The sequence below is a fragment of the Diceros bicornis genome, chromosome 6, assembly GCF_020826845.1.
Source record: "Diceros bicornis minor isolate mBicDic1 chromosome 6, mDicBic1.mat.cur, whole genome shotgun sequence".
Taxonomy (NCBI): domain Eukaryota; kingdom Metazoa; phylum Chordata; class Mammalia; order Perissodactyla; family Rhinocerotidae; genus Diceros; species Diceros bicornis.
The window spans coordinates 63,166,829-63,182,333 of NC_080745.1; the positions used below are offsets into that span (position 1 = coordinate 63,166,829).

At 54.4% G+C, this 15,505-nt stretch overlaps 1 protein-coding gene across 2 annotated transcripts in view; it reads right to left on the bottom strand.

Annotated features, from left to right (window-relative positions):
- Positions 1-1,330: 1,330 nt before the first annotated feature.
- Positions 1,331-15,505, bottom strand: part of RRP12 (ribosomal RNA processing 12 homolog) — a 29,961-nt gene continuing 15,786 nt past the window's right edge. For both annotated transcript variants that reach the window (XM_058543654.1, XM_058543653.1), the window contains 16 exons: positions 15,185-15,252; positions 14,535-14,628; positions 13,341-13,499; positions 13,120-13,200; positions 12,793-12,898; positions 12,462-12,569; positions 11,787-11,944; positions 10,268-10,359; positions 9,915-10,076; positions 9,618-9,790; positions 9,269-9,397; positions 6,202-6,251; positions 4,067-4,139; positions 2,583-2,650; positions 2,165-2,247; positions 1,331-1,837 (listed from right to left, as the gene is read on the bottom strand). In XM_058543654.1, the coding sequence (XP_058399637.1) occupies positions 1,735-1,837; positions 2,165-2,247; positions 2,583-2,650; positions 4,067-4,139; positions 6,202-6,251; positions 9,269-9,397; positions 9,618-9,790; positions 9,915-10,076; positions 10,268-10,359; positions 11,787-11,944; positions 12,462-12,569; positions 12,793-12,898; positions 13,120-13,200; positions 13,341-13,499; positions 14,535-14,628; positions 15,185-15,252 (1,707 nt within the window). In that variant the 3' untranslated portion in view covers positions 1,331-1,734. The remainder of the gene's footprint in view (positions 1,838-2,164; positions 2,248-2,582; positions 2,651-4,066; positions 4,140-6,201; positions 6,252-9,268; positions 9,398-9,617; positions 9,791-9,914; positions 10,077-10,267; positions 10,360-11,786; positions 11,945-12,461; positions 12,570-12,792; positions 12,899-13,119; positions 13,201-13,340; positions 13,500-14,534; positions 14,629-15,184; positions 15,253-15,505) is intronic.

Sequence of the window (15,505 nt, forward strand, 5' to 3'; positions counted from 1 at the left end):
GCTACCCGCCCCTCCTGCCTTTGACAGAAAACAGAGGTCCTTGGAAAATATGCTATGATAAGCAACGTGGCTTCAAACATTTGTTTTAAGACATCGATGCTGGGCAAATTGGCTCACACCCATGCCTATTTTACATGAAGCTTCCTACTGTGTGTGGTTACAGTTCCTGAGAAAGGAAATAAGAAAGAGCCGGGACAGGGTTAATTTGAGCCCCCTTGTGTCCTAGGGGTCACAAGGGGGGACATGGTTAGGCCATCTTTGCAAATCTCTAATCTCTTTTGACCACCTTGCTTGCTTGCTCTCCAATTCTAGACTTTCTGTGAACATGGCACGTAAACAGTGCCACCTCTGGGCGAAGTCTGGTTCCTCTCAGCTTCCTGGCCCAAAATCAATACGAGGAAATGCCTTAATCTGGACGCAATGGATCGATCAAGTCAAGACTTGAGTCCCCTTAGAGGATGAATGGAACAGTCCCCAGGGCCTCCTGGGAGCATTATCAGAGCCAAAGGCATTAAACTGGAATGGAAACGATTAAGGAGTGTGTGAGTGTGTGTGTGTGTGTGTGTGTGTGTGTGTGTGGTCTCATCTCAAATGGGGAGATTTTGAGATGAGGATAACTATCGATTGGACAAAGCACAATTCCTCACATCTGGGGGTGGGGAATAGTCCTGGGTTCATTGCTTCTTGATGCCTGCTGGGAAAGCACACACAGGGGTACCCTGGGCTGATGGGACAAGTTATCCCAGGAGCAACCGGAGGTCTGCACCACTCCCTTCTCTGCTCCAGACCAACAAAGCTGGCCAGCAGGAATCATAGTCCTCTTTGCACCACACCTTGATCCACTTGTCTGGGAAAAAGAGAATGAGAGGATCAGGGAGGTGGGTGATTCGGCAGCGCGTGGCACACGGAGGGGCTCAGTAAACACTTTGTTGAATCAATGAACAAAGCTGCTGGGAGAAACGTGGGCCAAGGGGCAGCCTGGGGCAGCCAGTGCTGCAGCTCTAAGCTCTCAGCCAGCTGCCTCCCCTTTCTAGTCGGAGTCCCTGGTGCTCAACCACAGCTTCACAGAACAGCCCCAGAGCATTTGCTGGCCCTCCTGATCCCCCAATGTCACCTTCTGCCTGGGACTGTAAAGTGAAGTTGGGAAGATCTCCTGATACAGGTGGGTATCCCTGGGCAAGATCCTAAGGCTGACCTAGGGCTATCATGCTATGCCCTAGACCAGACGCCGGGATCGGAGGGGAAAGGGTCAAGCCACTGGTGCCAATGACCACACCGTTCTTGTCCCCGAAGGGGCAGGTGATGAAACACACTGTTCCTAGGGACAATGCATGGTGGTGCATGTTTATTCTACATCTGCTCACAGCAAATCTCACACTCAGACCACAGCCAGGCTGAGAGGGCCACGTGGCTACAAGCAGCTGGAGGAAATGGAAGACTGTCCACTCTGTTGCACGTGGCCACTCGAGGCAGAAGGCACAGCTGCCTCGCTGGCCTACTCAGAGGCACTGAGCCTGCATTCCCATCTCCAGGCCCCAGGGACACCTCTAAAGGGCGAGGCCCATTTGGAGCTTCCAAAATCCTGGGTACCTCTGGGAGCCAAGCCCTGGTTCCAAGTCATTCTGAGTTCAGGTCAGTTCAGGCTCTGGAGTATCTGGAGCTGGTGTCAAGGCAGCCGGGGGGCTGAAAAGGGCCTCAGGCTGGACCACAGAGCAGCCCTGGGGGCCCTGGGGCTCAGGGCCGGCGATCCTTTTTGCGGAGCTTGTGTCCCATCTGGGACCCCCGCTGGGCAGCTTTCACCAGGCCTTTGAACTGTCCCTGCAGCTTCACCTTCTTCCTGCAGAGACAAGGAACAGAAGGGTCACGTCATGCTGAGGACAGGTGGCCTCCCTTCCCACAATGTCAAAAGATGGCCCCCCCCAGCATCAGCAGGAATGGGCGAGAAGGGGTGCAGCCAGGCAGTGGGCAGCACGTGATCTGGGCAGACCATGTGCTGTCACGTTTAGAAGAGCAGTCGAGGCAACAACACATGTAGGTACCAACTACATGAAGGTGCATGTTAAAAAGTAAAACTGAAAAACCAGAAGATGCTTGAGCAATTGAGTCGAGAGTTTAACAAGAACAAGGCCCTTCAGAGCACCGCGCCCCACCCTGCACACTGTACCTGCGGTTGAGCTTGGTTCTATTGAGGGGGATGTAGGCATAGGGGTCGAGCCGACCTTTCTTCTTCACGTCACCCTTTGCTTTCTGCTCACCCAGAGAAACAGAGTCAGCTAGGAGTGTGGGGCTCCCCTTCCACCTCTGCCCCTGACTTGACAGGCCCCACGACAGGCCCCATATCCTCCCTTCCCTTCATTCTCTGCCTTAGGCGGCATCAAAGAGCCGTAGGCTTTCCCGTAGGCCTCGAAGGCCATCCGACAAAGGCCTGGACTTTAGATGCTAACCAGACCTCAGTGTGCCCGTTGGCGTGACCTCAGTCTGGCTCCACAGAGATGCCTCTCCAGGATGGTGATGGGCACGGCTGCCCCGCCCTTCCCCAGAGTCTCTGCCAGGAGACCCCCTGCCCCACCCGCAGCTCCCACCTTGGCCTTATATTCTGCGCCAGGTGTAGCCTTCTTGGGCACAGGGCGATGGATGCCAGAGCCTCCAGCTAGAAGGGAAACACAGAGGCCATGAGTCGGGCAAAGCCAGGGCAGCCCCTCCTGGGAGAAGGCAGTGTCACCTTCTTTTGGGAGAGCTGCTGGAGAGATAAGTCATGGCCAGAAGGCTGGCTCTATCCCTGACCAGCCAAGGACAAAGACCTTCCTGGAGAAGAATCCAGAGACCTACCAGTGACCTCTGGGAACGTACATATTTTCTACTAACATGAAATACCCTACCCTCTCCAAAGCTACATTTGCTCCGTTTGTTCTAGAAAGAACAGGGCCTTTGAAGTCAGACAGACCTGAGTTCAACTCCCAGCTCTAACTTCAGGCAAGTCTCTTAACTTTCTGGAGCCTCTTAACCTCATCTGTGAAATGAGGCACTACAGGCTTTATCTCACTCAGGCTTGACACCAACACTGAGCGATAGAAAGGCAGCTCTGATCCCCTGGTACAGACGTGAAAACTGTGGCTCAGAGCGAGATCAACGTGCTTCCAGGGCCAGCATCACTTCCAGCCTGGACTTCAACACAGTCGTGGGTGGAATCCTACAACGCCAGCTCAGAAGGACTCTCTGATGAAGCCCTCTTACAGGTGAGAAACTAGAAGCTCAGAGGGGCAGTGTGACTGGGCCAAGGTCACACAGCTAAAAGCACCTGGGCAAGCAGTCCTGAACCTAGGCCTCTTGCTGCATCGTCTGGTACTACTGCTTCTGCACCAGGCCATCTCAGAGCAGAGGAGGGGAGCTGGGCCCTGGCCTGGGGGGCCACACAAGGACAAGGAGCCATGAGGCTCTCCAGCTGGATTAGGATGCCATGGGGCTCTGAGGCACTTCCCACAGGAGCCCCTGGACCTCCAGATGCACAGCAAGGGCTCTGCTGCCAGGGCTTGGGGCAGGGGCTCTGCAGAGGCTGCCCTGGGGGGAAGGAGGAAGAAGAGAGGTGGCAGAGGCCTACCCTGGCTCTAGGCAGTCGCCCTGGTACATTTAGCAGTTGCTCTGCTCTGGGGAGAGGAACAGCCTGGGGGCCCAGAGACAAACGTACAGGGGAACCCCCTGGGCAGGCCCAATACTAACACTCCCAACCACCAGCCTCAACACAGGCCACACTCGGCCTGACTCAGGGCCAGACAAGAGGCAGACCCCACCCAGGAGAAGCGGAGGGCTGTACGCCTCATGGAGGGCCTGGGTGGGTGGGGAAGAGATGGGGCCCAGGGCTCCCCAGAGGGCTGGGGGTTCTGTACACAGATCTCCTAACCCCTAGGCTCTCCCTCACCCCTCTCGGCCCCCAGCCCGGTCTCAGGTAACGCCAATCTCTGCTAGTGCCAACTGAGTGCAATCAGGCTGTGCAACCTTGTGGCTCTGCCTGCCACAGACCCTGCCTAACGGGAAAGAGTGTCCCAGAAGAGAAGAGTGGAAGCCTCACCTTGGTACTGAGGGGGCATCTCCAGCTCCTCATCGTCAGCCTCTTTCTGATGCTTGAGCTTCTGGTGTTTTTTCTACAAAGAGGAAATCAAAGTTTGTGAACAAGGGGACATGACGATCCTCATGAATGGTAACAGTAAAAGCAGTCATAACCTGCATTAGCAGGAAAGGCTCTCTGCCAAGCACTCGATCCCCCAATTACAGATGAGGACACTAAGGCTCAGAAGAGAGCAAGTAACTGACCAAGATCACACAGCTAGGCAGCACAGGAGTGAAGTTCCAGCCTAGGCCCTCACTGCAGAGCTCGTCTCGGCTGCTCCCCTGCTCTGCCTCTCCAGACTAAGCTTCCCCCACATGGTCACAAATGCCTATCAGGGCACCTTGACCTCAGCTTAGCCCCAGACTTCCTAACAGGGAAAATGAGGCCCTCGGCCTCTTTGGAGAGAACAGCTTTACCAGTTCTTGGCCTCAAACAAACTCCACTCCATCCTCTCCGTCAGTTAAACACTCACTGATCCCCGACTAAGTGCCAGGCCCTGGGGATACAGGGAACAGGACCCACTTCCTGTGCTCCCAGGGCTCTCAGGCAGGTGGGAGACCCCCGCTCAAGTCAGTCATCACAGTCCCTCAACAACGCTACTGTCCCTGGAGCTGTGAGCATGGGGCAATGGAACAGGTCAACTGGTCCAATTACACTCGACAGGCAGCGATCGGCACTTACTACCTGCCAGGTACCATGTTAGGTGCTCCGAGGGGGAGAGGCGGGCCTGACAGCAGCCCAGCCCACCAGGAGATCTGAACCTAGAAACTGACGACCAGGCAAGGCAGAGCGACCTCGTTCAGGGAGACCTCAGCTCACAGGGCTGGCTGCCACACTGCCCAGGAAGCCTCTTCAGACTCCAGATTTCTGGGGCTTAAGCTCCCCGGAGATCCTGAGGCAGGGCGGGCTTCAGACCCCACTCTGAGGAGCATTCACTGACGCAGGGGCCAGGTAGAGGGGAAGGTATGGCAGGTAAAGGGAACAAGGCTGGAGCCCACACAAGGTGTGTCCAGGAAACGGGGGCACCCAGTTCCGTAGGCGAGGTCCAGCAGAGTGGGCTCCTAGTAGAGAAACAGAAACTGGATGGAAATGTGATTTTGGTCACATCATGGAGGGTGATGGCTCGGCTTGTTCTTGGTTCAGATGGCACGTGGCAGCAGCTCTGCCCACTGGCAACTGCAGTTGTCACCTGCACCCCAGCATTTTATGCTCCCATAACTGCCGGCAGAGGAGTGCGACTCAGCAACAGCCATGTGAAAAAGCCCCTGGGGACCTCGATGGCAGGTGATGACTTGCCATGAGCCAACGTGCAGTGTGGCCACCCCAGGTCCCTCTCGGTGCCTTGAGTCAAGGTGCCCCAGTCCTGCTCTGCTGACCTGTGGGGCCATCCTTCGAGGCCGTGGTCAGTGCCCCCTGGCCAGGAACAAGAGTAGGCGGCAGAGGGACTGCAAAGCCACCTGTGAAGATGTGCTGAAGGAACTGGGGAGGCTTCAGCCAGAAAAAGATTTCCAGGAAAAATACAATACAACAGTAATAGTAATAATAATAATGATGATGATAATGATGATACAGAATAGCTGCCACCACTTAGTGTGACTAAGTGCCCTGCACTTTACATGTAAGCCAGGAGTTTGGGCAGCCGGGGTCTGGAGACATACACATTTAACGACCTCTGTGACCTTGGGCAGGCTACCTACCATCTGTAGGCCCCTCTGGAAACAGGGATGATAGAGTCCCCATGTCTCGTGAGAATTAGGTGAGGGAATGTGTGGGGGCCCCTAGCACTCAGCAGAGGTGGATGCCCCCACCCATGCGGGAGCTCGCCCGCTGGAGCACGCAGGCTAGCTGCTGCCCTTGTGGCCTGCACAGCACGTGCCCTCCGTGGAGAGACAAGGGGCTTCGTCTTTTTCTTCCTCCAGCTGGACAACCCAGCCAACTAAAGGAAGCACCGGTGCTTCAGAGGGAGCCAAGCCCCCTCCCACGCCTCACAGAGTGGTCAACCAGGACACCGCCCCTGCACATGCACACCACACCCTCTAGACTGCCTGCCGGGGCTCTACTAAGCAGTGAGGAAGCAGGGCAGGGGAGTTACTCACACTCCGGACGCCCGTCTCTTCCGTCAGGTCAGCCATCTCTTCATCCTCCCCTGGAGCCAAAAGGAAGAGAGGCCTGTAAGTACTCAGGGAGCCTTCCGTTTTCCCAAAACCCACACAAATTTCATCCTGCCTCCTCCAGGCTTACCAGGCTGAGGGAGCTGCCAACTCCAGCCCCAGAAAACCTGTGTCCTTCTGGGGGAGATGAGACCCCTGAACACTGCCCCTTTCTCCTTCCCATCCTAGGCCCCCTGGACAATAGCCCCTCAAGGAAGAGGTGACCCCACTTCTGCGGTAATACAGCTTTTTCTGATTCTCAGAGAGCCCCAGGTTTCCCGCAGCCCCACATATACTCCGCTTTGCCGGGAGGGCAGCTTTGTTTTCCTACTTGAGAATCCTTTTTTTTTTGCCCTATATGTGCTGGGAACTGTGTGCAGATATAAAGAAGTATGAACCAACAAAAAGCACAAGCAGCAAAAGTAAAAATAGATAAAGTAGTTAACATTAAAATTTAGAAACTTCTGTGTGTCAAAGGATACATCAACAGACTGAAAAGGCAACTTACGGAATGGGATAAAATATTTTCAAATCATACATCTGATAAAGGGTTAACATCCAGAATATATAAGGAACTCCTACAACTCAACAATGAAAAACAAACAACTCAAAAAAATGGGCAAGAGACTTGAGTAAACATTTCTCCAAAATGACATACAAATAGACAACAAACATATGAAAAGATGCAGAACCTCACTAATCATTAAGGAAATGCAAACTGAAACCACCATGAGATACCATGTCACCTCCATTAGGAGGGCTACTATCAAAAAAAACAGAAAATAACAAGTGTTGGTGAGGATGTGGAGAAACCGAAACCCTTGTGTCCTGTTGGTGGGAATATAAACTGGTGTAGCCACTATGAAAAAAAGTATGGCATTTTTCAAAAAATTAAACACAGAATTACCATATGATCCAGCAATTCCACTTCTTGGTGTATACCCAAAAGAACTGAAAGCAGGGTCTTGAAGAGATATTTGTACATCCATGTTCATAGCAGCCTTATTCACAACAGCCCAAAAGTGGAAGCAACCCAAGTGTCCACCGATGGATGAACGGATAAACAAAATTTGGTACAGACACACAATAGAATAATGCCAGCCTTAAAAAGGAAGGAAATTCTGACACAAGCTACAATGTGGATGAACCTTAAGGATATTATGCTAAGTGAAAATAAGCCAGTCACAAAAAGACAAATACTGAATGATTCCACTTATATGAGGTACCTAGATTCATATTCAAATTCAAATTCAAATTCATAGAGACAGAAAGTAGAATGGCGGTTGTCAGGGGTTGGGGGGAGGGGGAAATGCACAGTTACTGTTTAATGTGTATAGAGTTTCAGTTTTGCAAGATGAAAAGAGATTGGTTATATAACAATGTGAATGGACTTAATACTAGAGAACTGAACACTTAAAAATGGTTAAGATGGTAAATTTTATGTTATGTATATTTTACCACGATTTTTTTAAAAAGCTATCAGTTGGGGCTGGCCCGGTGGTGCACTGGTTAAGTGTGCACGCTACGCTGCGGCGGCCTGGCGTTTGTGGGTTCGGATTCCAGGCGCGCGCCGACGCACTGCTTGCCAAGCCATGCTGTGGCGGCGTCCCATATAAAGCAGAGGAAGATGGGGACAGATGTTAGCTCAGGGCTAATCTTCCTCACCAAAAAAAAAAAAGCTATCAGTATACAGTCATGTACCACATAACGACATTTTAGTCAACAACGGACCACATACACCATGGTGGTCCCATAAGATCAGTACCAGAAAACCTAGGTGTGTAGGAGGCTATACCATCTAGGTTTGTGTAAGTACACTCTGTGATCGCACAATGATGAAATTGCCCAAAGACACATTTCTCAGAATGCATCCCTGCCATTAAGTGACACATGACTGTATTAAAAAAAAAAAAAAAGTATGAAAATGACGAGTTGGAGGGAAGACAAAATCAAGTGAAGTCAATCAACTACCAAACGATGTCACAAGACAGCATGTGACCAAGTGCTGAAGCCTGGACAGTCCCTGGGCTTGCTGGGAGTTCTGAGGGAACAAGGCCCGAAGGCTGAGGGATCGTGGAAAGGCCACAAAGAAGGACGTGGGCTGGGATCTAAAAGAGCCAGGAGGGTCTGGGAAGGCAGAAAGAGAGGGGGGCGCATTTTCAGCATCAGGAATACACCCGTGAGAAGGGAGCAAGGAGATGGGAATTATCAAGGGCGAGAAGGGAGCAGTGACGAGACCAGATCAGGAAACAGTGTCCCCTAGCACATACACTTGCTGTACAGGTTACCTGTTTCATCTTCTCAACACCCTCTGAAGTAGGCATTGGTATTATATCCATTTTGGAGTGAGGAAACTGAGGCACAGATTAAGTAATTGTCCATAGTCACACAGCAGGTAAGTTAGGTGCACGGGCGGCAATGAGTCAAGCACCCAGGGATCATGGCAGCGGGAACCCAAAAAAGGGGAAGACAGATAAATTTTAGAGGATGCAGGCTTTTGTGATCTAACGAATGATATGCGCAAAGAGGCTGCAGGGAAGATAAAACAGAACTCAGAGAAGTTACACCTGAGTGGTTCCTGGACAACAGGAGACAATTGAATCAGGAAGCTGGGAGAGTCTGTCTGGCTCTTTCCACCTCTAAATGAGTTCCAGGTCTCAGTCAAGTTTACACTTTTGAAAAAAAAGGAGGAGAAGGAAAGAAACAGAACAGAACAGAGACCAACAGAGCACATCATACACGGTTAAGAGGAAGTTCTGAAAGTTTTGTTTGAATCATAGAAGTACTGTATAAACGGCTGGGTTACAACATAAAAGGATTTCTTAATGTGGTCAAAAATGTTGGAGAAACTCACAAAGTTTGAGAAAGTTGCCTTAGATACAAGCTCCTTACACCTGTTTTTACCTGTTTCCCCAAGAAATGGTCACTGAATGAAGGAGTGAATGAACAGCTGAGTGCAGCCCTGCCCCCGGCCAGCAGCAGCTGCCTTGACAGAATGGGCAGGCGGCCCCACCTTTAGTGCCTTCCTCTTCCTCCGTCTTGGCGTTGTCATCCTCCTTCTCCCGGATGATCAGCCGGCCATCAGCGCTCACCTTGAAGCCATGGTCCTTCTTCTTGCCCCGGCTTGGCCCAGGCTGTGTGGCTGGCATGGTAGAGTTGGGCAGTGAGGAGGTGGAAGGCTAACCCACTCACACCCTCATCGTAACCAACAAGCCCAGGTCTTGCCCCGGACGGGTGCCCACAGCACAACAATGTGCATGTGACAGGTGAAGGTGCCCACTGGCCTCTACTCCCCAACCCCCAAACCTGGCACCAGGGCAAGCCTGTTTTCTACGCTCGTAGGCCAGCTGCTTCTTGCTTACCTAGGACTCGCTGGGCCACCTTGGGGTCCAGGAAATTGAGAGGCTCGTCCCCGCCACCCTCCTTCAGCCACGCCCGGCTCCTCTGTCGGGCCAGCTTCCGCTGCTCCTTGCCCCGGCTCCTTTCCTCCTCCTCACCGTCATCGTCCTCTGAGTCGGCCAAAATCTCCTCGATGCTAAGGACAGAGAAGCCCCAAGTTAGGGTGCTCCCAGGAGAGGAGAGGCAGGGGCCCCTGGGCATTGCCTGAGAAGGCTCGGGTTGGGGAGACCAGGTCCCCAGGACCCCACCATGGGTCTCACCTGTCGCCTTTGCCCTGGACAGCCTCCTCCTCCTCCTCGTCCTCCTCCTCCACGGCAGCCTGGTTCAGAGCACGGTGCCTCTTGGCCCGGGCCTCAGCTTTCCGAATGTTCACCAGGACTTTGTGGTGCTCCTCGGGCAGCAGCCCCTTCACCAGCTCAAACCTGAGGGGGCCAAGAAGGGCTGGTGAGGGGCACTGGCCAGAGAGCACCATCCAGAGGTAGGCGTTCAGCCAGAGCCCTTCCAGCCACAGGGGAGGGACTTAGTCTCCAGGCCTGCCCCTTCTCTGTAGGGTCCCTGGTGGGACTGGAAACCCCCAACTGCTCCCCTGCTCCCCCAGATTCAGTGTACAGACCCAAACTTGCGGATGAACTTGGTGAATAGGTTGCGGAGCTTCATGCGGAAGTGCCGCCGCATATCGTCTGAGAGCTTCCCGATGGCTTCCATCTGCGGGGCAGAGCACCAGGGTTTCAGGGGGAGGACGCGCCTTCCACCCTGCCCGCTTTCATTACGGTCCAGACCAGGGATACAGGACGATCAGGCCCGGCCACAAGGTGAGGGTCAGAGCTGCCCTGCTCCTGGCCCACCCCTTGGTCCAATCAGGCTCCACAGTCTGGGCAGCCCCCATCTCTCCCCTAAAGCCGCCTTCACAACAATCCTCAACCACCCTACCAAGATTACAGCTTCAGTCTTTGAACAGTGTTTGGCACCTTACATGTTTATCTCACTGAATCCTTAGGGCAACCCAGTGAGGCAGATACTATTGTCATCCCCAGTTTATAGATGAGGAAACTGAGGCACAGAGAGTTAAGTGGCTGCTAAGTGGCCACAGAGGCAGGAGTTAGCCCAGGTCTATCTAATTCCACAGCCCACACTTTGCCCCTGACACTATCAGATTTCTCTTGGTTCCATATGTCCCTCTATCGCCCTGAATTAATCTCCGGCTGGACTGCTCTCAAGTCTTCATACAACCTGGTTTGGGAACGTGTGGGTGGCAGATATTGTCTGCAGTGTCTTTCAGTGGGGCTGGGGAGACAGGCCCCACTGAACCTTTGAAGGGTCTTTATCAATCCTGGAAACTCCACGACAGATCACCGCTCTAGCAGTTCTTCCCATCTTCCGTCCCCAGTGAGGCTGCAAGCTGTGGAGGGCAGGGGCAGGCTATCCTGACTCCCATCTGCCCCATCTGCCCCTTGTCGCCTTGATTCAAGGCCAGATACAAGGACGACAGGCAAGAGGGGCCTGGAGATCTGATGCACCTCAACCCAGCTGGAAAGGGGAAACTGAGGGAGTGGGTATAGCGGACAGAGGGTCTGGACAGTTCCAGCTTGCTGCACTCCTGTCCGGCTGGAGGGGGCCAGGGGCCCAATATCAGAGGGCTCTTCAGGCCTTTCTGCAGCCCAGAAGGGGCATCCAGAGAAGCCTCCTCAAACCCAGAAGGTCAAAATGCAAGCGGGGAAAAAACAGCGAGCTGAGGGGCCCTACCAGGGCAAGGCCCAGTCTCAGTCCTGAGCCTTGTTCCCAGGGCTGTTCTCACTAGCACTGAGACCTGGGGAAATCTCTGGCCTCAGTTGCCCCATCTGTAAAGTGAGGGGTGGGCCTGCCCACTGGCCTTTGCCCTGCAGAGCCCTTGCTTCCGTGGAGGGGTTGTGGGGGGTGACAAGAGGTAGCCTGGGCACTGTGTCCCTTCTTCACCTCCACCAGGCTGGCATTCCCCTACTGGTCCCTTCCACAGCTCCTGCATGACCTTCTGTTGCACAAGCTAGTGTGTAACCAAAATGTTTTTGAAACTTGCTGGCCTCGAGGCTCACTGGGTCCATGCGGGCAGCTCAGAGGCCATGCTCCCATCCACCGAGGGGAAGGGGGGCACTCACCACCAGCTGCACGTGCTTGGCCAGGTGTGCCACGTCCATGACAACCACAGCCACCTTGATGAAGCCCAGTGCCGATTTGACCACGTCGCGGGTGCGGGAGGCCAGGAGCAGGCACACGTTCTCCAGCAGCTGCTCCACTGTGTTGGTCCCCATCAGACCTGTGGTGGCCAGAGGGCTACTGTCAGAGACACCCAGGACCCCACCCAGACCCGAGACCCCTGCCAGATCACAAGAACAGGAGCTAACATTTGGGGGACCTCCATGTGCCCGGCATGGTTCTAGTCACTTTCCATGGAGTATCTGCTCTCATCGTTCAGCTACCCTACGAGGAGGTGCTGTTTTCTCTCTCATTTTAGAGATAAGAAAGAGAGGTTCCAAGAGGTTCATAGAGTTGCTCAAGGTCTCACGCAGCTGGTAAGAGGCAGAACCAGGACTAAAACCTGGGCGTGAAATCTAGCCTCCTCTGGTCCACTCTGATAGTGGGATGTGGGGCAGCTGTCTGGAGGGAGGAAGGCCGAGCTGGCAGCAGAGGAGACGGGAGGCAGCCAGGCTTGGTTCCGGCTCTTCTTCCTCCACCCTGGGACCTTTCCCCATTCTGATAGCCATCCTGTCCTGACCTTCTGGGCATTTTCCTACCCTGAGGGCTTCCCAGGCCTTCACACAAGTAGCATTTACCTTTAAACTCGAAAAGGAGGTGTGTCAGGGCCAGGATGCTGCAGCTGACCATGGTCACAGGGCCCACGAGGCCGGGGTAGATGAGCACGAGGAAGCGCTGCAGGGCGTCTGGGAGGGCAGAGACCAGGACGAGTCACACTAGGCAGAGCCCACTCTGCACGCCACATCTCGGGCCCACCAGGGAGGGGGACTCTGGCCAGAGAGCAGCAGCCTGCCCAGGTCCACAGTCAGACAGCTCTCCCTACCACTTCTCTTTGGCTAGTGGTTTTGAGGGGTGTCTCCCCCAGGTGAGTACAGAGTTCACCCCAGCTCTATATCACACGGGCCTCACCTTCCTGGTTCGGGCCAAACCGAAGAAAAGCATGGCCCATCTCCACCAGCAGGGCAAAAGCGTTCTTCCGAGCGCCCACTGACACCTCCTTGGTACACAGGATCACCTGCCCAGACAGCCCCGTCAGCATGTGCTCCTGAGCCGGCCACCCTGGGGTTAGCGGCCTGAGGCAGCAGGGGACAGGTAAGGGCACCCACACTCCCAGCAGAGAATTGGGCCCACCCTCACCCCCGATACTGCCCTCCCCTGATCCTGACAGGCCCTCAGGAGCCACATTCCAAGGAACAGCTCAAAGCATAAAAACACCCCCGCTCCTGCACCCCTCACCTCAGGGACGAGGGCAGCAATGAACTCCTCATGCTCAGCTGAGAGCTTCTTCACGATATGTATGAGGCACTTCAAACGGGGCTGCAGGACAGGGGAACAATGGTCAGGTCCCCTCAATGCCTCCTCCGCCCCTGAAGCCCCCTAATTGTCTCCATGGTGGTCCTCTCCTGGTGTCGCCCATCCTCCCTCAGGCCGAGCAGGGCTGCCCCTGGAGTCCTCACCCTCTTGGCCGGTGAGGAGGTGCTCCGCAGCGAATCCAGTAGGGTCTTCTTCAGGTCGTCCAGGTGGCTCTGGACGAAGCGGGCCCCAGGGCCCTGGGGGCTGGCACACACCTCCTCCAGCACGCGGTAGGCCTTTTTCTGTACCCCATGGGCCTTGCTCTGGGAGGGCACATGGTGGACAGGGATGGATGAGGAGGGGGAACAGGGGGTCCTCCACCCATCTGACGACATTCAGAGAGTAGTCATCCTTAACTGTGGTAGGGATTAACAGCACTGGAGGGGATTCAGAGAAGCCGACGCCGCCCTCTGGGGCTCATGGGATCTGACAAGAAGGCCGGCAGAAGATGGACAGTGAGAGGCTAACTCTGCCAGGCAGGGGATGCTTCGGGGAGTGAAGCCAACCCAGCCCGCCAATCCATTCCACTGACCCACCTCTAAGGCATGCTCCCTCCAGCAGCAGGAACCCACAGGGCCTGGAATGCACCAAGGCCTGTGCACCCGCTCATCTTTCTAGCTGGAGCACTGGTCTTTCTCCTTCTTCGCCTAACTCCTTGCTATTCCAAAGGAGCTCTCTGTCACTCCCCCGGGACACTTCTCCTGAGGTACATGCCTGCCCAGGACTTGTGTCCACCTGCATGTTCAACCCCAGAGCACTTCTCACACTGTTGGGTAACTGTTTATTACACTATTGAGGTGGTGACAGCTTTCAGGTCACTGCTGGCTTGAGTTCTGCCTGGTGGGTAGCCACAGCGAGCAGGGACGAGTACGTCAGGCAGAAGACCTAGCACGTGTAAAGGCACAGAAGGGGCCACCATATCTGGAACGCTTAAAACAGCCTAATAAGGCTGCAGTGGTGGCAGGGGGATGAGGGCAGAGGAGACTGGTTGGGATGAAGACCAGCACAGGCTGGGATGGGCCCAGTGAGTGAGTCAGGCAAAGGAGCATGGCCTCGGATCTATAAGAGGCATCTTAGCAGGTGAGGCCTGAGCACAGCTATGCATTTTAGTTACTTTGGCACCCACATGACAGATGGGCTAGACAGGGCACAAACGGCAGCCACGCCACGAGAAAGCAGATGAAGACCTAATCTCAGACAGCACCAAGGAATGAAGACAAGAAGACAAGCCCACTTTTCCGAGGAGCCCCCTGTTCCCTAAGTGTGGCTGTGTGGGGTGCCCGGCCTCCACGGCTCACCTCCAGGTAGGGCCGGATGGTGGAGTACAGCTTGCTGATGGCGGCTTCATCCGCGTGAGGAGCCAAGGCCACGACCAGGTCCAGGACAGACAATCTGCTCAGGGGCAGGAGACCAAGGAGGGGCTTAGTGGGGCTGAAGAAGGGCACCAACTACTAGTGTTCTTACGTCTACTGGGTATGGGGGAGGTGGGAGAAGTCACAGTGAGGACAGTGGGCCCCAAAGGAGCCTGTGAACAATAATCATAGCTTGCGCCTAATTTGGCACTTATTAGGTGCCAGGCACTGTTCCAGGTGCTGTACAGGTGTTAACCCCTTCAATCCTCACAGCAACCCTGCTGTAGGTACTACTGTCACGTCCATTTTACAGAAGACGACACAGAGGCACAGAGCGGGTAACTTGTCCAAGGTCACACAGCCCATAGTGGTGGAGCGGGGATTTGAACCCAGGCAGTGTGTCTCCAGGGTCCTTATTCCTCCCTAGCAGGCTATAATGCCTCTCTGGGAAGAAGGAGTCAGTGAGGCCTCGCAGTAGAGCTGGGACATTCAATATCTCAAGACTTTCCTACACAATTCCAGAGAGAATGCACAAGGCTTCTGCTAGACACACTCTCTAGCTCCCTGGGCTCCCCAGCTCAACTGGGGCCTTTTACCTGGTGAAGTCAGAGCTAGCAGGGTCCAACACCTTCTCACTGGCTTTTTCCAGGAAACTGTTCACCAACTAGCAACCCCAAAAAATGAGAAGGAGGGAGTCGTTGAAGACAGAAATACAGAGCAGCAGCAGGTCACAGAATTGCACCCTCTTCTCTTCCCCTTCCCCACCTCCCATTTAGAAGCCTTGAGCCCAGCCCAAGCCACCACCAGTGGTATCTGGTCCCCTGTTCTCCAGGTGGCAGAGGCCCATGTGAGCCCTACCCTGGTGGGTAGGGTGGGTCTCGGCCTTTCCAACATGCCCAATCCAACACTCGCCCACT